This window comes from Battus philenor, unplaced genomic scaffold (assembly GCF_028537555.1).
Source record: "Battus philenor isolate CCGP_79_NKW_IND1 unplaced genomic scaffold, ilBatPhil1.0.hap1 SCAF_18, whole genome shotgun sequence".
NCBI classification, from domain to species: Eukaryota; Metazoa; Arthropoda; class Insecta; order Lepidoptera; family Papilionidae; genus Battus; species Battus philenor.
Genome location: NW_027181680.1, coordinates 2381939 through 2408541, shown reverse-complemented (window position 1 = coordinate 2408541; position 26603 = coordinate 2381939). Strand labels below are relative to the sequence as shown.

Here is a 26603-nt window from a genome sequence, read left to right as displayed (position 1 = left end):
AAACTCAACTATAGAGATGTGAACATGAAATCGATAATGAAATAATTAGTTCGAAAACAACGAATTAGTTAAAACATGTCCCTAAATTTAATTAAGTACATAAAAAATATTCAGCAATGCTTCATGCATTATATATATTTTCTTATATTCAGCCGACGGACGCTCAATGCAAGTCGTAGGCCTCCCCTAAAGATCGTTTCGATGATTGATCATGCGCTGTCCACATTTAGCAATCTTCCATATCATCGATTCACTAAACCTTTCCGCTCCAACGGTTATTGGTTGCAAGAACGATGTATCTTGCCTACTGCCACTTTAGACGAGCAATTCTTCGACTTACATCGGTGATCTTAGTTCTATACTATAAAGATATAAACTTAATTTATATTCAATCTTGCGACACACAGTATGAACAATATCTATAATAAATTTTCTAATGATCAAAGTATCCAGAGAAGATCTGCAACACCACCATATCCTTAAAAAGCGCATATAAAGCACTCCTCAAGTGTTAATAGAAAAAGTGAAGAATGATTTTTATATTCTGACCATTGTTTGGAATTAATACATCTTACAGATTTGAAGAAATAACAAATGAACGATGTATCCAGAATTTTATTAATTAAAAATTGATTTTGATGCACAACGGTTCAAGTGTGAACAACTTTCGGCTATCAGATAATTGACATCATTTTTAACCAATTCTGTTTATCGCTGTTAGCATTTAGGGTTTTCACAGCTTTGTTGAATGTTGAAGTTGAATTTATGGAATCTGCAAACTATACAAATTTTTTGAACTTTTTAATCTCGATGTTGTTACTGTTTACTTTAGAAATTATTTTATGTTAAGAATTGGATAATTTATAATGATTATCGAATCTCTTTAGTCGAACATAAAAATCGATTGCCGAACAACACTATTTCTTATCTACTTTACGTCACGTCATTTTTGGGAGGCTATGGAGGATTAGCGGCTGATTTTGTTTTTCTAGTTAAATTATAAAAGTACCGATTTAAACTTAGTTAAGCTTAGACAGTGTAGTGACTATTTATAAAACTTTAAAGTTATTATGTCATATTCAAACAGTGAGTAATATTTTGTTTTCTAATGTGCTTATAACATGGTGTTCGACAGAGGAACGAGTTTTCCGATAATGTTGGTTCTGAAAACTGATTGTTTCGGTGCTTGCAGAATACACTTTTGCGGCCCAGCCGAGGACGCAGCGGGGTACACCGCTCGTGTTAGGAGCGGATCCGAAGGGAAAAAAATTCCTGTACACTAACGGAAACTCGGTTATAATACGGGATATTGAAAACCCGGCCATATCCGATGTGTACACAGAACACTCGTGCCAAGTTAATGTCGCGAAGTATTCACCCAGCGGTTTCTACATTGCTTCCGGTGGTACGTATCTTTAATTTGCATATATCCTATAATTATTTATATATATAAATGTTATATCTAGTCATTTACAAAATCTGAAAATGTTATTTTCCATATTTAACGACTGTTTTTAGATTTACCCTCACATATGTTACATTTACTAATAAATTTTATTATCCGGGAGTAATGACCTATTAGACAATTATAATGTCACCTCCAAAAGGTAAAATCCAATTAGCATTATATATTTTCATGAATAACTCTTTATCATTTAATTTTAATCATATAAAATTTAATGTATCAAAGTAAAAAAATTCAATTTCTCTTTTCTATTTTCCAGCAGTTTTTAACAAAATTTTAAGTAGAAATTTCTTATAATTTTACATATTTTCTCTTTTATATTTATAAGGATAGTGTAATTATAAGTCTATAAGGTATATTTTCATATTGTGAAAAGAATGATTAAGATATGAACACACATAAATAATAGTTACATTGAAAATATGAAGTATATAAAATTTAAGCAGTATTCAAAATTGAACTTCCACTTCCATTTTGTTTTGCTTTGAATGATATTGATATTGTACATTAATATTTGACTACTAGAATGAATAAAAAAACAACTTTTAGCACTATAAAAGTAAACAAAAATAACAATTTTGAAGCTAAAAACAATGTAATGATTTATTGTACATTACAAAGGTGGCCAATATTCTCGATAGCTTGAAAATTTGCAGAAATTCCTTTTATTTAAAACATCAATTCAAGTACAAAATTATTATACTGGATTTATAAAATTTAACACATTTATACATTTTTTGATAATTCTTTAAAATTTAAATATTTTGTGAATAATTGGTGATAGCCCTTATCAGTATTTATGTTCACTTGGTTTTGATGAAGCTGTAAAAGCCCATGGCTAACAGCATCAACTTCAACCAAAACCAAGTACTTATCAGTAAATATTTCAGCTGCTGGTTAGTGCTTGAAGTTATTTTTTAAATACAGGAACATGTAAATGTAATTGGGTTCATCAAAAACTTCCTTTTACTATAACAAAACCAATTCTCTGAATTTTAATTCAGATCAGTTATAAATTTCTATTGGTGACTTACAGGGAGTAAGCTGACATAAAATTCTTCCTGTTACTATAACAGAATAAATTCTCAGGATCATAAATCTCTATGAGTTTCACAGAATAAGCTGTTGGTATCTTGATTTTACACTCTTGACTATTATAGAATTATCTATTAGCATCTTGAGGTTTCAACCTTGACTATTACGAAATAGACTTATTATTTTGAAACTCCATGTGTGACTGTCATACCGTAAATAGTTTATATCCTGAAGCTTCACCTGTGATCTTTTTGGATTAAATCGTTAATCTTTATTTGTGGCTCATAAGGAATAAACTGTTGGCATCTAAAACTCTGCCTCCTGCTATTGCAGAATAATTTCAAAAAATCATAAATTTCTAAACAAAGTAAATTCTCTGGATCATAAATTTCTATCCCTGAGTTTCACAGAATAAACTATTATGATCTTAATGCTAAGAATAAAGTTATGATCTCTACAGAATAAATTCTCCATATAATAAATCTATATTATTGAGTTTCACAGAATAACCACCCTTTTAAAGCTTTCCTTTGATTAACATGGAATAAACTGCATCTTGGAGCTTTACTTGTGACTATTATGGAAGCTATTAACATCTTAAAGCTCTTTCTGTGGTCTATGTCTTGCACGGAATAAATCAACCGCTGGGATATTGACATTTAAAACTATTTTAATTTAACTTAATATTCTTTGTTGTATACCTAGAAAACATAAAAACTAAAAAATATAATGGGTGGTTACATATCACATGTGGCAATTTCTTCCAGAAAACCATAGTATGGAAACAGTAGAAGTATAAATAATGGTTAGTTCACAAAGCATATATACTTATAATAAATAAGGTATAATACATATTATAGTATAATACTTTTTGTAAATGCAATACAATAATGAATAAAAACATCTGACTTGATTTGCACTTGCCTCAGCATAAAGAAATGAATTAAAGGATAAATAATTATAGGTCTAGTAAATATTTCTCAATTATTTTCTTAAAATTAGTGAATTATTATATCTTATACTTAGCAGTAACTCATTCTACAATTGAATGGACTCTGTGGTAAAAGATTTGGCCATAAATTAACAAGAGAAGAATGGCCCAGCATTTTTATTTTTTAGTTTAATTATGATGGAATAAACTGTTAATGAATGCATGGTAGTTTTAATTTAAGTATAATTATTTGCGCAAACATTCAAGTTTATCAAGTTGTTCTAGATCACATTCTGGTTTGGTTTTTCAAGCTAGATTTCGGTTGAACGCACTCAAATAGAACTTGATTGATGTCAATGACCTAAAGAGTGACTTGTTATGGTAGACTGAGCTTTAAATGCATGAACAATATTGTTAAATATGTGCTTATTTTTAATTCTATTTGAATTAGTGAATTTATTGGAGATATAGAAAGGGTATGTCAATGTAAAAGATCATCAGTTCAGCCATTAGATGTCCACTGCTGGGCATAGACCTTCCCTTTAGATAATAAGTCCAGTTGGACGCTTTTTCAATGATATTAACAAGGATAATCAGTATACCTGGTAGTGAAGGTATTGGCATATCATTTCTAAACTATGATGCTTAATATACTTTGAGCCCTCGTTGCCAGCTCAAGTGTAAGCGGTCTAGAGAGGCCCAAATCACTCCTTACCGCCGAGTAGTTCTTGCTTCTCTACATTGGTGTGGACTCTTTATGCAAATGTTATTATTGAAACAATTTAGATTAAGCTGCACAAAGCGAAAATGGCTAGCATAACATCACACAATATGTATCAGCGTAAGAAATGATTTGGCCTTTTCCTCCCATATTGAACTCTACAATAATGACATCCTTGAACTTAAAACTAGGAAGGTACCAAAGAAGGTTTTGTGGTTACTTTAGTAAAGTAAATAATTCTCAAGCTTTAATTATCACTTAATACATGGATGCACAGACCGTGGCCCGCCGGTCGAATACTGGTGACACGCCGACAGCAAAAATAATACTCTCGTGCATTCGAAAAACATTTAATTCTATTCCAGAATTAAACCAAAAAAATTTAATTACCTATACTTCTGGCGGCCGGCCCGCCATCAGTTCATGATTTGCCCGAGTGGCCCCTAGTTTTAATAAGTCTGTGCAACCATGACTTAATATGTCCTTCACACTATAATAGAATTTATTAATTTCTTTTTATGAATTTATTATGATAGTTTGGAAATATTGCATGGGAGTGTCTTGTAATAAAGCGTTCCGTGCCGCGGCAATATTTGAAGATTTTCCATTCAGGCCGCGTGGAGCGTATACGACCCACTTTGAAAATTAAAGAGTCATTAAAGACGTGTGCTTTACACATTATCAATACAGCAAAGATGTTAGCGGAAAATAGTTAAAAATTTTAATATGCATTACCTACGCATACATGATGTGAAGTTATATATATTCGTATGTATTATTGTATATTGTGTGTATATTAGTTATATATATTTGTTTTTCAATGAGAACTGCAAATAGCATGAACGGAAAGTGCAGTGAGGGCCGTATACGCCCCACATGTAATGTGTAATATAATTTAATCTGATGTTTGCGTAGCGCTTACTCCGTCGGTAGTACTGCGGGGAATTACCGTATCTCATTGCATTTGCACGTTCGTAAATCCGGTTCAGCCAAAGTATCGAATCTTTTTAGTTTTGATTGATAATACATATGACGGTAGACAGAGATTCGTGATAGATCGTGGGTTCGATTCCCGGGATACTGTCTTATTTAATTCACGCTGCATTTATTATATAGGATTGCTGCTGCTCTTAAGTTTCCTGAGGATGGACAGCGGTGTTCTCTGCATACCATGTTGCTCACTAATTATTGCCATATAAATATGTATTTTCAACTACGTAAGATTTAAGATTAATTTAATATCTACATATCACATAATTTTTATAGCATAAATTATGGTACGCATATAAATTTTATACGTCTATCTTTATTAAAACATTCCTCGAAGACTTATCTATTCAAGCTAATAAATTAAGTTAAAGATAAGTCCGTATCGCAAACGATTTCATATTTCTATATGCGCTGTATAACCTTCTGCGAAAAAGATGTCGCAGAAGGAGACTCCCGAGAGAGAGAGAGAGAGAGAGAAAGAACATCTGAGCTCCCCATCCGCAGTCGGAGAACTGGACGTCGGAGGGTGTTATACCGCGCTTTTCTCCAACCGCCTCAGCATGGCCTTGGCGACGGAGTCGGGGTGATCCGCTGCAAGTAAGGAGTCGAGGTACTAGGCCACCGTTGTTGAAACTGTGGTATTATGTGAAAGCGTTAAAAAACCCGTAGTTTAAAAAAAAGAGACGGTGCGGCGTTTGAATGCACAGGGTGTGATCGAATTATAGGTAATGGTACCTACAATCAAAGAATTTTGGTGTGAAGCGTTAAAGTGAAGGTAAAAGATTAATGCCGGTTTAATTAAGTGGTCTACTCAGGTCGCAGTTAGCTGCTAACTAACGTATATATTCAAAAATAGCCGATCGTAACTTAAACAGACGCGACGTTTTATCTTGGCCACACTCCAACATACCGCAGTTCTAAGTAACGTGTAATTAATTCGGAAGCTATATAAATACACTATGACTAATTATTTATTTGAGGCAAGCAATATACAAGGTATGACATAATTAAGGTCGCGGGAAGCCGCTGAATGCGGCAGCAAGGCGGATGGTGATTGTAGCGATCTTTCTAGAAGACCTGTGCCTTCCAGTGGGGGCCTAACGTATAAAATATATACTAATTTTTACTGTTATAAATTAGTTTGTCTATATCAACCCATTTGCAATCTATGCGTATGTGTACGCTCATTTTTTTCTGGTCACTATAATTGGAGCATATATATATAGAGTGATTAGTTATAATTGTAAATATTTTAGAAGTGTAAATGCATAACTCATTTGTCAGTAAATTCTTTCACAATTATTTCTACTCCCCCTATATTATCCCATTTGCTGCGAACAGCGCCTTTTGGCGCTCGTCTATAGACGCTTTTTCTCAGCGAACAGCGCTTTCTGGCGCTCGACTATAGAAGCTTTCTCGCAGCGAACAGCGCCTTTTGGCGCTCGACTGTAGATACTTTCTCAGCGAACAGCGCCTTCTGGCGCTCGGATATAGACGTTTTCTCTCAGCGAACAGCGCCTTCTGGCGCTTGGCTAGCGACGCTTTCTGTCAGCAAGAAACGCCTTCTAGCGCTCGGCTATAGACGCTTTATCTCAGCGAACAGCGCGTTCTGGCGCTCGGCTATAGACGCTTTCTCTCAGCCAACAGCGCCTTTTGGCGGTCGACTGTAGACACTTTCTCACCGAACAGCGCCTTCTGGCGCTCGGCTATAGAAGCTTTCTCTCAGCGAACAGCGCATTTTGGCGTTCGGTTATCGACGCTTTCTCTCAGCAAAGAACGCCTTCTAGCGCGCGGCTATAGACGCTTTCTCTCAGCGAACAGCGCCTTATGACGCTCGGCTATAGAAGCTTTCTCTCAGCGAACAGCGCCTTCTGGCGCTCGGCTAGCGTACATAGCTCATATATCAGTAAAAAGCTTCTATACAGTTGTTTCCAATCCCCTGTATAAAGTTATCACTCTGAAACTTTTGAAACGCGACTTGCAAATAACTTCTCTCAGTACAAAGTCAGGGACAGATAGTAAAAAATAATTAATTTGAATATGTAGTTATTAGAAATCATTGGTTATTGAATGGGTGTACCATACATTAATTGACAGCAAATGAGCTACGCATTTACAGTACCCTGTGATAAATATTGTATGTACATCGACCTTTAAAAAGAGACAATCGGCTAATTTTCTCTTCGTAGAGCGATATCTCTGTCGCACGAAATACAACGATTGACAAAACGTCACATAGGTAGTGTGGGAGAGAGATAGTGTTCTACGAAGCTGAAATTAGCCGATTGTCTCTTTTCTAAGGTCGATGTGCAATATCTATCGCCGGGTACTGTACCTTTTTAAAACTTACGTCTATAAACAACCAACCTGTACGTTTTCGGTCCAGAAAAATTGTAACTGGCCAAAAAAATATACAATTAAAAATTAAATTGTTATTTTGGAAAAACGTTAATGAATTAAAAAAAAACCGAATAAAGGCATATCTATGTTACGATTTCACGGTGCAATTATCGTATCGCACAATCTATTGCAATCACCGATTAAAACGCATTGTAATAGGTACGGTTATTGTACAGTTATCGAGTGTACGACTATCTTTGTTTTTCGTTTTGGCTGATCGGGTGTTATCGTGTGACAGCTTAAGCTAAAGTCCCTTCGTGGAGGGTCCTTGTGAGGACCTCAGAGCTCGATGGACTCCTAATCCGGTATATCAGTATGTAGTGGCCCCCAGACGAGGCTCCGCTGGAGCCCTAGGTCTCAAAACAAATCTCAAGCTAGGAGTACTCTGCATCCTGTCATTTCAAACCCGCGGAATCTGCAAATACCATTTGGGCAGCAGTGGCAGTCCGGTAGATAAAATTTTCGGCTAAATTATGCGATGTTTTTTGTGTTTGACTGCTCTGCCAATTGAGAGTCGTCCGGAAACGCGATATGAAGCCAAAACGTAATTACTCGAACTATGTTTTTTTCCTGTTTGTTTTAAAGGAACTACACATATACCATATATAACACACACACACATATATATGTGTGTGTACAATACTGTAATCAAAAAGTAGCGTGTATTTGTTTGTAAAATGTAACTTCTTTATTTATTCTTACAAATCTATTTATTGTCATCACCACGCTTGGCAGGCGGGTTGGCTGTCGTATTGTGGTATTATAGTACGTAAACGACGCCGCTGCTAATTCTCTGAAAAATTGTTTTTGTGAGCATTGTTAAATTTAAATACTTTAATATTTCTTTCAAGTTAATCACAACTCTTTCAAAGTAATCATCGTCCCATAAAACACACTTTTGACAACGCTTTTTCCAGTTCTCGAACCAGTCGGAATAGTCTTTTTCCAGTAAATCCTTCAAGACCTTTGATTACGTTTTTATCTCCTCAATTGTGTCAAAACAGCGTCCCCGCATTAGCCTTTTGGATTCGCTGAATAGCCAGAAGTCCTACGAAGTCAAAACAGGTAAATACGGTGGTTGCGGAACGATCAGTCGAGTTTTTGGGAAAACGAAACTTGACGCGTTTAAGACACAAAATATCCTTTAAAATGGTTTGGACTAAGCCAAATGATATTTAAAATTTTGTCAAACGAACTCTTGGCAAATGTTATAGACAGTACTACCATCCTAGGAAATAATATACCTGCTTTTCCAATGCTCGGAATTTAAAAAAAACAATTTAATCTTACTTTTGTTCACAACAATGTAAAAATTTCGTGTTAGTACCATAGTGAAATTTTTTTAAACTTTTGTCTGTCTGTCTTTTTGTCCCGGCTAATCTCTGAAATGGTTGGACCGATTTTAACGGGATTTATACTTGCAGGTAGCAAATGTAATTAGGTTGCTAAGTGTACTTATATTTTAGAAAAAAATCTTAAACAAAAGAAACTATATTTTTTTTTGTTTAATTTCACGCGATCGAAGTCGCGGTCACAGCAAGTCAATGATATAAAGAATTTTAATGTATAAATTATATTTAATTAAATATGTAAGTAGTTATACAGACTATATATATATATATATATATATATATATATATATATATATATATATAAATAACTACCTGTACAAGATGAAGAATAAATAATAACATTAACCAAAAAAACTTTAATAATTATAGAGGTATCTTCAACAATATATATGAAAGTACCAAACACCTGATCTGCGTAAAGGTCACAACAGATTCAGATAATGGTTTTATTTTTGTGATCACTTTGACAGTTATCCAAATGTCATAATTGTTTCAAAAGTGTATAGATCACGTCTAAATATAAAAATTTATGCAAATGACAATCTATTTAATATGAAAGCTAGGCGCAAAGCGCTAGGAAACAACTTGGCTCGGCGCCGACTAGAGCGGGAAATGTACGGATTTAACCTCGTAGATTATTCGATAAGCTTACTAGCGGGTATAATGCGCTGTTTCATATAAATACACTAGCTGATCCCGCAAACGTTGTTTTGCAAAAAAAAAATTTTAAAATTTTCAATTTAAAAATAAGGGTTGATCGTAGAGGGGTGAAAATTTAGGGTTGTATGTATTTTTGTATGTTGTATCATAAAAAAATAAAAACAAAAAAATTCGTCAAAAAAATAAAAAAAATTTTTAAGGGTGAACAACCCTTATCACTTAGGGGTATAAAAAATAAATAGTAGCCGATTCTCAGACCTACTAAATACGCATATAAAATTTGGTAAAAATCGGTCAAGCCGTTTCAGAGGAGTTCAAGTTCGAACACCGTGACACGAGAATTTTATATATTAGAAGAGATAATCTTATTACACATGTCGATTTCAATTGCACGACGTCCAATGCGGTACAGTGTCGTTCATAAATTTTAAATAGGACTAATTGGATAATGCTTTCAGGTGATTCCGTTGACTTTAATAAGTTCTGTCCGTTGTCCAAAACATAGGCGCCAGCGGTCTTCAGTTCTGCAAGCTAAGTGGCATGCCCAGTGTCACTTGGATTTGCCAATCCGTTGCGCTATGTTGGTTATTTCAGTTCGATTTATGTTTTGATCTGAAATTACAAAAGTGTTATGAGAGGTTCTTTGTTAGAAATTACAAGAAATTGCACAATAATGACCTGTGGGAACATTTCGGATAGAGGATTTAGGTGGACGGTTAGTAGCGTCCTCCACGTACTATAAAACCACATTGCTATCGCCAACGCCCTTACCAGCATTTTGATTGTTGTATATTCTTATATAGATATCTTTTCGAGAAGGTCTAAGTCATAGGGCGTGAGGAAACGCAGCATGCATTATGTAAAAAAATTGTATATAGTAGAACAAAACAAAGACACAAAATAAAAAAAAAACTTATATCTATGCTACATTTGCTTCCAGAAACAATAATGAGGTATAAAAATTTTCATAAAAAAAATACTAAAACTTCGATTTCTGGTGAGACGGCCGAGTTCATTGTACTCGTGCGTTATATCTTTTTACATTGGCAAGGTTTTTAGACAGTAAAATTACAGGGAAATGAATCTACAGTTTTTTACAAGCATTGAAGTTAGAAATATTGATGTAATAGAATAATGTACTAGTGATCAGCTAAGCAGTGGTAGACCAGAGGACTGAGACTTGCGATCGAAGGTATCGTTATATATAGGTTTGATTCCCGACATACAATCGATCAATCAATAAAATTCACAAATAAGTTTCCAGAGTATTGACAGTAGCGACATCTTTGAACCATAATACCACTTTAATTACTAAAAAACGGATTCAGAATCGTGATTTTAATTGTTATTCAGATAGAAGTTAACTGTAACAATCATAAATCGTTTCATATGAAGCGTCTCTTAAATTTTCCTGAACACGCAATATACCCGTCCGTCGAAATATAAAAATAGCTCCGGTAAATTGTTATCATGTGGGTAGTCTGAAATGTTGGGTAATCGCAGTCAAAATATATGCGTATTAGTAATCATAGTCTTTAACCCTTTCCACTCCAAGGCTGTTATGTATCATCGATAAAATTTAATTGAATTATAGTATCTTGCGATTCTAGAATATGTTTCATTCATTCGTGATTCAAACATTTTAGTAACAAAAATCTTTCCTGTTTTAAAATTTTCCGCAAAAAGAAGTATTACATTATTATTACATCATTACATTATTCCACAAGCTCCAGCTCGGAGCTTGTGGAATAAAATCAGTGTCGAGTGACACTCGACATTGAAGTGGAAAGGGTTAAAGATACATATGTATTTAAATTCAATTATTTATTTTATTTATTACTTCGTCTGGACTCTGACGGTTGACGCGGCATCAGTAGGCCCCCCACTAAGCAGAATAATGATATAGTCAAGGATCCAGGATGTCGCTGATTGGGAGCAGCGAAAGATCTTTAAGGGAGGATCATTATTGTAAAGTACAAAACATTTAGAACAACACTCCGATGACTACAACACTTTAGAATGAATATTTAGCATTGTGTTAATAATTGCTTGGCAATTGGCAATGTGCCAATCAACGCGAAACAGGCGTAAGAAATATTTTGTAACCGAAAGGGTTTGCCTTGATTTATTATCGTATACAGGGTGTGCTCTAAATGGGTGAATGTATAGTTCATTTGTTGTCAATTACTATACGCTTACGCCATGTCCAAAAATAAATAGTTTCATGACAACCAACATTACCGGATACTAAAATTATTATCTGTCTTTGCGGAGTTTGTACTGCCAGAAGTTATTGCCCTGTCTCGTTCCAAAAAAAAATGTGTTTTAGAACGATTATTTTATACAGGTTGATTAAAAACAGGTATGAAAGCTAAGGTTATTCCTGACAAATGAATCATCCATTCACACATTTTACACCTATAACCTATCACCCTGTATAATAAAATGATGATATGAAATTTTAGTGGTCGGTAATTTGATAGATACTGGAATAGGAATTATAATATCTATTATAATCTAGATCGTTTGTATAAATAGAGGTAAAAGCGGACTGAAAATGGCGGACAATGAAAGTAAAACAAAATGGCGGTTCGCGCCTTTTTTTTTGCTAATAAAAATAACCCGTTAAACTGATATTCCGTTAGGCGCTTAAGCGTACCCTGTTTTGCAGCTTTCCGTTGAGATGTTTAGTTTTATAAATTTGAAACTTTAAATGACGTATTGTTTCGCAAATAATTAGATATGTTTTTAATTATCTATTCAAATGTTTATTTTGTAAAATTACACATATGTAAATTATATTTTTAAAATTCTTTTCTGTAATCGAATATTGTTTTTTGTTTCCGTATTTTAATATGTTATCGTCGAGATGCTTTTCTTTCGTAAATCTACCTATATATGTAATGAATCATTGTCTCTTAGTCAAGTCATAAGTCGAGAATGTAATGATTTCGTTTACCTTGAATAAGATACTCCGAAATTGGATTTTATTGGAAGTCGGTCGTAGTCAACGAAATATTTTTAATGACGTCATTGACTGTGATGACGTCATCAAATTTTATAATTGTTAAAATAGTAACTCTTAAAAATAATTAAGAATCTTCCATTTTGAAAGAATATTGACCACGTGGAATGATTTATCGTTGAATATATTAGGGGGACCGGAAAATAATGTCGTTTCTGTCGACATATTTTACAGAAAAACCGATTGATTTTTACCGCTCCGGTATTGAACATTTGCATACTAGATAGCAAAAGGTTGTTGATAACGAAGGTGAATATATTGTTGATTAGAAATAAAAACTTGTTAAAAATATAGTCGTGTGAATTTAACTTAAGAAAGCGACATTACTTTCCGGTTCCCCTAATAATACGTTTTACGTTATTTACTAGACCTGTGATTATTTATCAGTTAATTCATTTCATTTTGTTACTCTGTTTCTTTATTCTTTCTGAAGCAAGTGCGATCTAAATCAGTTTTATGTTTTTATTTATCACTGTATAATTATAGTATGGTACACATACCGTAATATGTATTATACCTTATTTTTATAAGTATATAAGTTATATATATATATATATATATATATGTATGTGTCTTGTATACGTTAACTACCCATTATTTATACTTCTACCTTTTTATACTATGATTGTCTGTAAAAGATTGCCTTGTGTGATAAGACCGCCCATTGTCCTTTCTTGTTTATTATTATGAAAACATTTAAACGTATCCTAGCGTGTACAATAAAGAATATTAAAATAAATAAATAACCTTTTTCAATATACTTTCCACAAATAATAAGAAATTACATTTGGTTAGGACTGTGAAAAGATAAGATAAATTTCATTTATTTAACATTGGAACTTTGAATAGAACTCTTATTGATCGTCAACTTATTTTTTTAAATGTATTTTATTTTCGGCTATACTCTGTTTTGCAAAGTGTTATAGTTATAAAGAAGAAACAAGAAGAAAGTCAATAACAAAAACGTTTTAACTAAAACTACCTAATAGTTTAACATATACACTTTATCTGATATAGCCTAAACGAAAATAAATTAAACAAGCGGAAGAACATCCTTGTAAAGGATTCTAGCTTTTTAAATATTAGTTTATTGAATAATAAGCCATTTACTTTCAATATGCGTTTTGAATTATATAAATGGTAGTCCAATAATTTTTAGCGGAATTTTATGTTTTGCAGTCGAAACTTTGGTACAGATAGTTTTCAAGTTTGCCTTCTAAATACGCTATAGACGTCCCCTATTTTTTAAATTATTATGGTTATTGTATATGTACAAAATATTATTAAAAATGTATTGTGAGGGCCACTGTAAGAATATTGACTTCTTTCTCAAGATTTGAGACCCTAAGCCGTAAGTACTAATCTTTTGATTATATTTAGTTTCATTTAAATCTGTTTATGTTTATAGATGCATCGGGCAAGGTTCGAATCTGGGACACGGTCAACAAGGAGCACATCCTCAAGAATGAGTTCCAGCCCATCGGTGGTCCCATCAAGGATATCGCTTGGAGCGCTGACAGCCAACGAATGGTGGTCGTTGGCGAAGGACGAGAGAAGTAACTTTTTTTTTAAAATTATATTATCCTAGTCTAATTTCGAATCCAATTATGTCGTTAACGTTCTATTATCAAAGAGTTATAAGTGATGCAAAAAAAAAATCGTTATTAAACTGTAAATACTAATTACAAAAACGGCTAGACAAACATCCAAATAACTTGGCTTCCGAATTGACTTGCATCCAGTTCAGGAAACGTCAGAGACTAGACGCTCGATGGTGAACTAGGAGTGTCTCCCGCCGGGGAGACCCCTTTCAAAGCTATAACCTCTCAACAAATCCGCTTATAGTCCTGGGACTGATCGCAGATGAAATAAGGAAAAAAAAAATCCTGTAAATCCCAGGATTTTTTCTTGTGTTATGGGTACTTGCCTGTTTCAGGTTCGGACACGTGTTCATGGCGGAGACAGGCACGTCCGTGGGTGAAATCAGCGGTCAATCGAAGCCGATCAACTCTGTGGACTTCAGACCGGCTCGACCCTTCAGGATCGTGACCGCTTCCGAGGATAATACGATCGCCGTGTTCGAGGGACCACCTTTCAAGTTCAAGTGCACTAAGCAGGTGAGTAAAATTATTGCAGTTAAACTCACTCTGATTCATTCAAACCGGATCACGCCTTGTGGTGGGGGCATAGTAGCCGTTATCTGAAGGTGAAGCTATGAGGAACCTAATCTGTCTGAGTCAGTTGCCTTGACTGGACTCGTTAAGAAATTTGTGCTCCACTTTCATCTGCTCACGAAGTACAATATGTTACGTAACCAAGTAGTCTAGAAATTTCTTTCAGTCGACATAATGGCAAACGTTAAAGTTTGGTTCTTATGAGTCGCGGGAAACTGAATGTGTGGTGTATGTTGGTCGTAGTGGCAGCGTTGGACTGTCTTACCGAGTGGCACTGGACCCCCTTGAAATATACGTCTTTCTTTTTTTAAATCAATGGCCATAATCGTAGCTCCGCAGAACCAAGTTCACCGACATAACTCGAAGAATAGTTCGACTGAAGTGGCAGGGGGTTAGGCAAATCCCTGGTGCATCCCATATTGGGGTTAAAAAGTTCTCAAGTGGCGACCACAAGCCGGAAGACCCCTCACTGGGAGAACCGATGTCTGGAAGCCGTTGGGTTAATTCATTTACACCAGTCGCTGGGTACAGGTAGCAACATAAAATATAAATTTACTACAATTTTTGTCATGGTGGACTGACTTAACACCTCGTGGATATATTCTCTACCACTGGACTCAAAGTGTTGCAAAAATAATCAGTGGGCAGGTAGGTATAAAGATGTTATAGTAAAGTATTTCACTTGTTTAAATCTTTTACATCTATAACTGCATCCTGTATGTTCCAGGAGCACACGCGATTCGCTCAAGCAGTCCGCTACAGTCCTGATGGAAGTCTGTTCGCTTCGGCCGGTTTCGATGGCAAGATCTATCTGTATGATGGCGCCACTTCCGAGCTCAAGGGAGAGGTAGTGTTGAATTATAATTCTTATGTCTATAGAAATAAGGTTTGGAATTACTATTATTGATGCCATCATGATGATAGGACCTTCCAGTGTGTGTGTATGTGTTTACAGTATTAACCGATTGATTAATTTATGTATTTATAGGTAATTACCTTGTTATCTTTTATAGAAACTTTATATGTTATTAGTTTATTTATTTTGTTTTAAATCACATGTTATGATCACATGTGTACATACATTACCTACTTTGGAATATCAAAAGTTACGAGTCATAGTACAATAGAATTACTAAAATAATTGAACATTAATTACTTTTAAAGGTAATATTTCACACTGTAAGATTACTGATAATGCCATAATATTATTTTTATTCTTATTTATTTTAATAACAAACCAACAGCTTTTACATTTCCTAACATTCTTAAAGTTTTATTTGGTTAGGGAAAAAGAAATTTATTTATTATATGCTGGAAATTCAAGACTATTTAACATGTTTGGAGTATCCAATAAGTGCGAAATATGCACAGTTTTGTTGTATAATTAGTTACCATTTTGAAGGTAGCATCATATTGCCTCTGTCATAGAACTCATGGTCATCATTGGTAAAAAACTCTAGTAATAGATTTTTCACAATCTTTTCTTGATGCCAATTTTTTAATCATATAGCAAATTTTGTAATCTGTGAAAATGGCGGTAAGTGGCCAATACCGGTCTATATGGTGGAGTATTAAAACTTCCAAACCAAGCCAAGGTTTGCAGATGGAAGGAAATATCATCCATCATGTTTTTGGTGTGGTACTGAAACATCAATTTTTTCATTGATCTTGCTTCGCCCAAATGGCAATATTGTTTTGTGGTCGATCTTCTACTCCCGGGCGATGCTGTGATTACTAATATGCCGTTCAACTTTGGTCATTTCCGTGATTTTATCGACATTTTTGACGACGGATCTGCCTGTTCGAGGTGCATTTGTAACATCAAAAATGCCTCCTGTTGTTCTGTTCTTTTTAATATTGTAAACTACAACATTTAATATTCAACATTTAATAATTTTATTATTTAATCCATTAAATATAAACCTATTTATCTAATCCTATGTGTAATATGAGACTTTATTGTAAAATCTTGTTTCATGCAAACTTTCAAAACTCGAAAAGAACGTATATGTTGGCTCTTTGGATATTATATACAGCAAAGTTATTTCATACAGAAATCTATACTCACTATCGAGGATAGTGATCACAATAAAAACCGAACTGAGTTTGTTACTGACTTTTCTACAAATATTTATTTACAAGATCTATTTATTACATGTAGTTTGTTGTATGATCACAGATTGGGTCTCCGGCTCACAAGGGTGGTGTTTACGGCATCTCCTGGTCACCGGACGGCAAGCAACTGCTGTCCTGCTCCGGAGACAAGACCTGCGCCATCTGGGACATTGAGACTATGCAGCGGACTGTCACCTTCAACATGGGCACCGCTGTTGAGAACCAACAGGTTTGTGCTATAACTGAAACCAAAGTCGGAAGTGGTTAGATAATTTTGCAGATTGGCGTTTTGTTTGTTGAATGGTTTATTGAAGAAATTTTATAATGGTCACCAGAGGGTTTATATATCCTAATAAGAATAAAACCTCAAATTAAAAATAAATTTATGATTTGTTCACATTTGAATCATCACCAATGACACAGCAGACACCCTGAACCAAACTGTCCATATCATCTAAACTAATTAAATATATATTTTTTATAAAACCAAGACCATCCACAAGACAATGAAAAGTTAAGATCTGTCACCAGACAGTCTATAGGTTCTCTAGTGGCGACCACAAGCTGGTAGACGCGGCGTGGGCGTTATTTATATTTTGGATCATTCACAAAATGCATTGAGAAGCCACTATCAAAATACTAATTTTTTTAAAAACATCTTTCAGGGAATGACTGGTTTTAAATTTATAAATAGCTTCCACAGCTCTTTTTTAAATAAATTTGTTATTTTTTGTGTTATCTTGCCCTATTTAAGATTATTTTTTCAGTTTTTATATTATTTCTTTATTAAAAATTAAATATTTTACGAATTTTAATTTTTGTACCTGTAAAATATAATAAAATATGTAATTTTCCAGGTATCATGTCTCTGGTTAGGCAAACATCTGCTGTCCGTGTCACTGTCCGGTGTGATCAATTACCTGGATGTGGAGAACCCGGATAAGCCGCTCCGGGTGCTGATGGGCCACAACAAGCCGATCACCTGCCTTGCCCTCGAGCCGGCAACTAAAACCGTCTTCACCGCCAGTCACGATGGCTGCGTCACTTCATGGAACACTACCACTGGTACGTATGGAACGAGGAACTGGACGAAGGATGGATCAAGAAATCCTTGGGAACTTCAAGGGAATTGAAGAGAGGGATAAAATACGGTAGACTATGAGAAGGATTATATAACCTCTATGAGAGGTTTTTCATAAAACACGTCATCTGAAATTTCACTTTTATAAATCCCTCCAACCCTCATTTTTTCTCCAAAGTATACTCCCCCCATCCTCACTTAATACTTGCAAATTTTGATTTTGGTTATAAAAGAAATTTAAATGAATTAAAAAACCTAAAAACATAAATAATTCAATTATTGTTTAGATATTCAAGGACTTCTTAAATTTTGTAAATATACCATCGGCATTAAGATATTTTAACGGCGACTGTCAAGTTTTTAAGACCTCCCCTAAGAGGGATGGCCCTTTGTCACACCACCATCTTAGAGAGAACTTATTTTTATGAATACCTGTTAAAAGAAATGGCTGTGAAATGTGAAAACTAAAATGGGGTAATTTTAGCTATATGTATTTTCACAGGCGAAGGTCGTCATGTGGGCGGTACCGGGCATGGTAACCAGGTCAACGGAATGAGCGTAGGCAAAGACGGAGCGCTGCTCACTTGTGGGATAGACGACTCTCTGCGTTTCGCTGTGCCCAGCGCTGAAGGTACAAGTCATATTTAAAAAAAAAATCTTAGTACAACTTAAACCGGGTACCCTCGCGCCTTAAGCGCGGTGAGATATGGGTAGTAAAAAAAACATGAGATTGGTATAGTCGGACAGATCTTACGATATCGATCTAAAACAATCAACACTTTAAGGTGCAACTAGCGTGTGAATCCCAATTTTTTTTTCCAAAATATCTTATATGATAATTTCAGGCCATAAAGACCAGTAGTATATACTAAATTATTAAATAGAATACGGAATTAAATAAAAAAGTATACCTAATATTTTATAAGACGAGCATTGGTAGTCCAGTGGTATTGGACTGAGATTTGCGATTGTAGATCTCGGGTTCGTTTCCGGGGATACAATTTTGTAACCACAGCAGTGTCCTCTGTGTACCATAATACCATACCAGCTGTCTCATCTGTAACCGTAGCCACTATTGTATATCTATCATTGATATCTTTGAATGAGGTCTAGTGGTTGTCTAGGCGCTAGAAAGAAGAATATATAACTAAACCATCTATAATGTATTATAATTAATTAAATATTACAGAATATAACCTTTAATAAGCCTATAATTCAAATTTAAAAATGTTGAATTACCTCACTATTATTCAGCTCTTCCCCCCTCATGCCATAAGGCGCGGTATAGCGGTTTTGGTAGCATTAGACTGCACGAGTTTCGGCTTCTATTATTATAATGACATACTTTAAGGTATATTTTTTGTCTGATTGTTAACTTTTTTTATACTTGGTAAGATAGAATGAAATTTGTAGCTATTTCAATTGCTGCCATAATAATAAATAGGATATCTGTGTATAAATGTATGATCACGTTGTACATGCTCTTACTTTCACAGGGGATGTACCTTCGTACAATGACAGCGTTGTCACACTGGGATCCCAACCGCGAGCAATGGACCATTTCGTGGAGGAAGACACGACAATTGTCGCTACTGTCAAGGAGGTGAGTTTTTAATAAGACATAAAAGAATATCAGATGAGACTATAATAAACTGCTTTTTGTCAGCTATAAGCTCTAAGAACCGTTTCATGAAACTTTTGTTATGACAAGTGCATTCAATGCCTTGACAAGGTTGCTAAATAAAGTAAGAGGTTCGAATGTATAACGAAAATAAGCGGAGTACACCAATATCTCACTTTGTGTCGTGGTTGCGTTACAAAAAAACACGACGCAAATTGAAACGCCGCAAAGTGAATTAAGATTTTCTACAGCAAACCATGTAGAGATCGAAGATAGGTTCCAGGGTTAGGAAAAAACAACTTTTTAAAAAGAAAATAGAACAAAGTAAACAATTTATAAACAAAAATAAAATAACTGCCAATAAATAAATTGGAAAAATATATACCTTTTTTGTAACTAGAAACAACACGTCAAAATTTATATAAATTTAGCACAACACACTACGTAATTGAAATTGAACTCCAAAATTAGCAAAACAAAGTGAAAATAAAACTATATTAAATTTGCGTTGATTTTTAGTTAGAAAGGGGATCCCCGAGTTTTGATGGCATAGCGCAATTAGAAACAAAAGTGTTGCCATATTTTGAAAAAAAAATTTAAAGACGAACCCAAAACAACGCAAGCTCGAAAATCTAACAACGCACAGTGAACGCAGAGTCGTACAGCGACGTAACTTCGAAAAAAACGCAAAACGTAACGACGCAAAGCGAGGTATTGGTGTATTTTCATTTCAGCCAATAGACGCCCACTGCAAGACTTTGTCTTACTTGCCTACCCCAAAAATCCACCACGAGTCTTGTGTTGTTTGCACCTAGCGATCACCTAGTGGGGGACCTATCTATTTCACATCTACCATGCTGGTGGTCGCTACACTAGAACCTTTCAACAATTCTTCTAGCTGCGTTGGTGACCTTGATTCTTCAGTGGATCTCTGCGTTTCTGATTCCTCTCCGGGTTACCTTAAAAAAAGAAATCTATTGCTTCTTTCTTTTCTATAATGTAACCATCTGATGATGACATTCTGTATATGATCTTGCAGCTGTTGGTGCTAATGGGAACTGGTAAACAGTCGAGCCTGCCCGTCAGCTATGAGCCGACCTGCGTGGCAATCGACGCAAAGTCCAAGCACGTCGCCGTGGGTGGTGAGTTAATTGCTATCATAATCATCAATTTAACCGTAGGATGTCTGTAATAACATTGGTTATGGAGGTTGGAGGAGGGCGTGGTATAACGGCCTCCTATGTCCCAGTCTTGGGCTGTGAATGACCTGCTCCAATGTTTTTTCTCGCTTCCTCTTCATAGCTTCTTTCTTTTAATTTTTCAATATTATATTCATTATCATCGTCCGTAAGCATAATAGGTCCGTAAGACCGTAACTGCTGGATAAAAGCTTCCCCTATATTTCCAATAAGACCAGTTGAAAGCAGTCTGGGTCGAGTATTTAGGTCATTGTTTCCCAACGTTGGGGCCTATGATCCACAAGGGGGAGTTATGTGAATATGGATTCGGCACGAAATTAACCCTTTCGCTTTAATTTAAAAATTATTTACAAGGGAAGTAAAAATTTTAGAAAGTTTGTGGTACGGTACAAAAGTTTGGGAAACACTGGTTAAGGTTATCTATCTATCTTTATTATAGTTATTGGTTAACGTTTTACGAAATGCTTGTCGATTTGTGCTTTCTACTACAAAACCTGAAGGTCCCAGCGGCTGCCCGCTCAATGCTCTATGTGGCTTGCCCACTACCATTTTAACTGAATGCAATAAAAAAAGCGGTTACGGTAGATAAAATTGTTTTTAAAAAAAATATAAACAACACTGATCTGAACAAAATAGGAAATTAATAATGCCACTTGTTCTCAAAAGATGTGTGGACCGAATTTACACATAGCAATGGACGAAAATTCATTTCTGATAGAATTTATATATTTCTGAGGCGTAGGTTGTGTTAACGCCACGAACACCACTTTACTTCGACATCCGGTAACTTACCGACTATCCCTTCGTTGTGCCTACGTATCTCTGATTAGACGTCGGAAAACTGCAGGCTGATAATTTCTGGACGGTTTATCGCGGAATAGGTTAGAGAGGAAAAGAATAAAGCCACCTGAAGTTTAAGCTTCTATCATAGTCCGTATTTTATTTTATCTCACCGCCTACAAGTTACAGTGAAAGATGGAATGGAAAAGCGATGGGCGCACAATAGAGCATTGCTGTAATAATTCCGCCTGCATTGAATGTCGAGGCGTCAGCCCCGACTGGCTCGTTCGAAGAATTTGTTAAGTCGGTAAAATTTGTAGAAGAATAACAGCATAACTAAAACTTATATAAGAATAATTGTATATACAGGTGCGGACAGCAAGGTGCATATCTACGTGCTGGAGGGGCGAAGTCTCTCGCCGAAAACGGAGCTCACTCACCTGGGGCCTGTCACCGACGTGCGCTACAGCCCCGACTCTTTGTACCTGGTTGCCAGCGACGCCAACCGCAAGGTCATTCTCTACAGCGTTGAAGAGTATAAAGTGAGTTGTTTTCCATGTTAAAGCATGTAAAAGCCATGTAAAAGTATTTATTTTTATTTATTCATTTATTTAAAACTATATGGTTCACACTAGAAAATATATATATATATATATATATATATATATATATATATATATATATATATAATTGCATAATATTAAAACAAAAGTGCAATGGGCGGTCTTATCACAGGAGGCAATTTTTTACAGACAACCATAGTATGTAAACAGTGGGGGGATAAATAAGGGGTAGTTAACGTGTACATATAGACGAAACATACATATGCATGTAGTCTACATTTATTGTAATAATTTTTTTGTAATAAATCCATTATTAAACTAACTTGAATCATACTTGCGGAGAAAGAATAAAGAAACAGAGAATGATAGAAAAAAAATAATTTAAGGATAAATAATCTGTCTTTTAAATATTTCCTAGCCTATTTTATTATAATAAGTTAGTCACGTAGTTCGTCTTATATTCAGCGGTAACGCATTCCTGTATGGTTAAGTAGGTATAACAACCTTATATTTATTTCTTAATTAAAGTAGCATATATATATATCATATATATATATATATATATATATATGTCTGTATATAAGTATGTATATATATACATATATATAGTGTTAATCGCAAATATAGTTCTGAGATGCATTCTTTAACTCTTGGCATTGTACGGTTTTACAGTACTATCGCGTGTAGTAGTTTCTTAAATCATCATAATTAAACCATAGGACATCCACTGCTAGATTAAGATCTCTCTCAGACTTTTCGATTGGTCTGGTGGGTGGCATCTCGAATCCGTGTCTTCCGTTGGTGCGAGTGATTTATAATAGAGGAGCTCAATTTCTAGTTTAATTAAAATGTTGACATTCTTCTCATGCCAGTTCATTCATTCATTCATTCATTTATGTCAGTCGATTGACTCCCACCATAAGGCATAGGCCTCTTTTAAAGATCCTCTCGATAACCGGTCTTGTACTGCATGCATCCAGTGACTTTCTTAAGTCACTCGACTTAGTAGGGTTCCTGCAAACGCCTCATCTACCTGCTGGTGATCGCCACTCGAGCACCTTTCGGCCCCAACGGCTCTCCTCAACATTTACGAGTAATAAGTATATAATATACGAAGGCGGTAATAATTAATAAATAATTAACGAGATATTTCTCATCAGCTGGCTCACAACAAGGAGTGGGGCTTCCACTCGGCGCGAGTCAACTGCGCATCCTGGTCTCCTGACTCCAAGCGCATTGCTTCCGGATCTCTAGACACTAGCATCATCATATGGAGCGTTGAACAACCTGCCAAGCACACCATTATTAAAAGTAAGACATTTTTCCTGATAAGCACTCTTTTTGGTTTATAACCTGTCTTATCCATCTATTTTAAGCTACTGTTTAGTTGTCTATCCATTTAAAATATGGTTTTAAATAAATTCATTTCATATGTGGCATCTATTCTTTAATTTTCTCACCATCAAACACAATCTAGAAAACACTTCAACAGTCTTGAAAATATGTCGACGTCTAATTATTTACAAATAAAATACGCATTGTTTTTTATTTTAACAGGTTTATATATTCATTTTACAGTCGTTTTAATATGGTAAACAGTGGATTTTAACCGTTTCGCGGCTAATAACACCTTTTGAAGTTTGGCTGTAGACACTTTTTCTCAGTGATTTTTTGTTTTCATATCACTTGACACAATTATTAAAATACAAATGTTTTCCAATCCATCCAAATTGAAATTAGTCTTCTGTATTGTTATAGTAAAGTTTATTATAGTAAGGATATTCCTTAACCCTAAATTATCGATATTATTCAATTTAATATTTAATTACATCATATTACGTGTACTTTTCTTTCAGACGCACATCCTCAAAGCCAGATCACGGGCTTGGCCTGGCTGGACGACGAGTCGGTTGTCTCCGTGGGACAGGACGGCAACACGCGCGTGTGGAACGTACCGAAGGCCTAAGCGCGAAAGCCTCCGCCGGGAACATCTACTAACATCCTTTTAAAAAGGTCCAAACATCACATGAAGCTTATTTTCAAATGTATCAAAAAACATTAGCTACATTTTTACGTATTTTAAAAGCATGATAGATTTTTTTTACATTTTACCAGTTATTAATTTTATATCTAAAATCACATCATACGTAAATATTACAAATAATACAGTAAAACTGTATGCATTAATATTCTTTATTTATTTTAAATGTAATTACTGTCATTTTTAACAAATTTTATTTATTTGTTATGCTGTCAGTTCACATAAACATCAAGACATTGTAGTATTTTTTTTAATTAAAAATTGCAATATACTATAGATGGCGCTTTTGTATCTGTAATAAACGCCTTTAATAAAATGGTTGATGCATAACTCTGACAGATGTCAAATATATTTGACAGGTGCGAAATGGCGCCAAAAAGTTATAAATTTGCAAAGTAACATACATAAAGTAAAAAAATATACAGTTAAACTGTATACAATTAAATTGCATATTTTTACATTGAATAACAGCAATTTTAACTTTTTTACTATTATATATAGCTAATTCACATGAAAATCTAGAGGAAGTTTTATTTTTCTTGATTTTTTTTTATTAAAAATTATATTTGAGATATATAACACTTTTATGTCTGTATTAAAGGCGATAAATAAAATGCCTGAAACATCACACTGGTAGATGTCTAAATATATTTGACGCGATTTGGCGCGAAAAAGTTTAAAATTATCAGTGACAGGATGTTCCCGGTAAGATGTAAATTATTAATAAATACAATTATGTAACTCAGAGAATTTTATTAGCCATTATTAAGAAACTAACATATTTATTTTGCTTACTATTAAGTCTTAAAGTGTTTAATGCTCAGTTTGTTAAGTAACATTGTTACTAACGAGTGTCTAAACTGCATTTTTTAATGATATATAATTTTTAATAGTTCACTAGAGGCTGATGTTGAACTATATGGAACAAATAGTTAAACTTAAAAATAGAAATCGTTTATTTGGATATATTTTTACTATAGTATTACCGAAAGCGCTGTACCGCGTAATAAAAGCATGTTGAGGTGGGAGCCAAGGAGAAATGATCAAGAGTGTTCTGAATGATAATATCTTAAACTCCCTCCTCCCTTCTTGCCTAGGCACAGAATAGCTGTTTTGGTAGAACTATTTTCTAAATTTATTTTATGGTTAAATAAAACATACAGACAGCTTAAATGAGCAACTAATGTATTAGTTATTAAAAAGAATTACTTTCGTAGCTTTTACCTGTGGAGTAGTCTTAATGGTTTTCAGATATAAAAGTTATTTCCATAATAAGCAAATCAATTTAAAATTGCATTCAAACATTCGATTTCAGATTATAAATTGTGTAAACTGTTTTAAATTGTAAAATTTGGTTTATTATTCTTTTTGTTTTTATATGAACACAGATATGAAGTAATATATATTTCGATACAAAATTTTAAAATATGTTTAAGTCAGTCTCTAGTTAGTATTTTTAGGTATTTTCTTAGGCTTATATGATTACAGCCTTAACTAATCTTAGGCAAGAGTCTCTTAACGTCTTATTTATAACAGTGCTGCCAGTAGAAGAGACTAATTTTGGCAACACTATCTAGTGTTACAATTTCTTACAAAGCATGCGATCTGGTATCCCTAACACAATTGATGTATATCTAAATTGAAGACTTGAATGCTACATTACTGTGGTGGTATTAGAAATACAGTTCCTATGATATTGTTTGGAATTTTTTTACTTGTAATGTAGCAATTTTTTCCATTGAAATATAACTTTTTTATAACTGGCAATTTTGAAAGATCTCCTAAAACCCATGTCTTCGCTATATAATTTAGCGTGATTATAGTTTTTCGCTTGTCCGTGCAATTATTGTGAACAAAGCTTAGATGTTCTAAAACAGTATTTTTGTACTATCTAATTTTGTGATGAATTTTTCTGTCGAATTTTTTTACGTAATTTCTACTAAAATGAAGTGTAATGTAAGAATGATAAATAAATTGTGTACACTTGTAAAATTTGGTTGTTTTATTTTCTCTCATAATTCCCTGCCATTGCTTGAAATATTGGCTTATCCTGTAATATCCGATCTCTTCCTTTTTATGCAAAATTGTATATTCAATTTAACCTTAAGTTGAATTGTTGGAATATTATGAGAAAAGAAGAAAGAAAAAAAGGGCACAAGAAAAGATGCTTCATGAAAAAAAACTTATATAGAAAATAAGTCAAAACTTACGGAATTATAAAAATAAATATATAAAAAAATTCTGCTCCATTTAAGTAAACTTATTTGTTAACACAAATAAAACAAAGATAAGTATAGTCGGTAGCTATCTTATTTGCTAAAAACAATTCTACTACCTTATGGACGGCTCCATATAATGCGGAGAAACATGTACATTAAAACATCAAAAAAAGTAAATGGCAGATCAAACCCACCATTTATTGTTATTGATAATTTTGTCAATTATGTTAT

At 34.3% G+C, this 26603-nt stretch overlaps 1 protein-coding gene across 1 annotated transcript; it reads left to right on the top strand.

Moving 5' to 3' along the window:
* Positions 1 to 948: 948 nt before the first annotated feature.
* flr (actin-interacting protein 1 flr) lies at positions 949 to 24803 on the top strand. Its single transcript, XM_068763361.1, has 13 exons — positions 949 to 1086; positions 1193 to 1405; positions 13988 to 14135; positions 14516 to 14696; positions 15481 to 15600; positions 16933 to 17097; positions 17726 to 17933; positions 18452 to 18580; positions 19446 to 19552; positions 20610 to 20712; positions 21919 to 22091; positions 23273 to 23423; positions 23969 to 24803. Exons 1-13 carry the CDS (start codon positions 1071 to 1073, stop codon positions 24076 to 24078), a joined length of 1824 nt encoding a protein of 607 aa, XP_068619462.1. The 5' UTR covers positions 949 to 1070; the 3' UTR covers positions 24079 to 24803.
* Positions 24804 to 26603: the final 1800 nt, after the last annotated feature.

Bases quoted from the DNA above. Each gene is read 5' to 3' on its own strand.
- flr (XM_068763361.1), top strand. The intron at 1,406-13,987 runs GTACGTATCTTT...TTATGTTTATAG, and splicing joins TTTCTACATTGCTTCCGGTG to ATGCATCGGGCAAGGTTCGA. The intron at 20,713-21,918 runs GTGAGTTAATTG...TTGTATATACAG, and splicing joins CAAGCACGTCGCCGTGGGTG to GTGCGGACAGCAAGGTGCAT.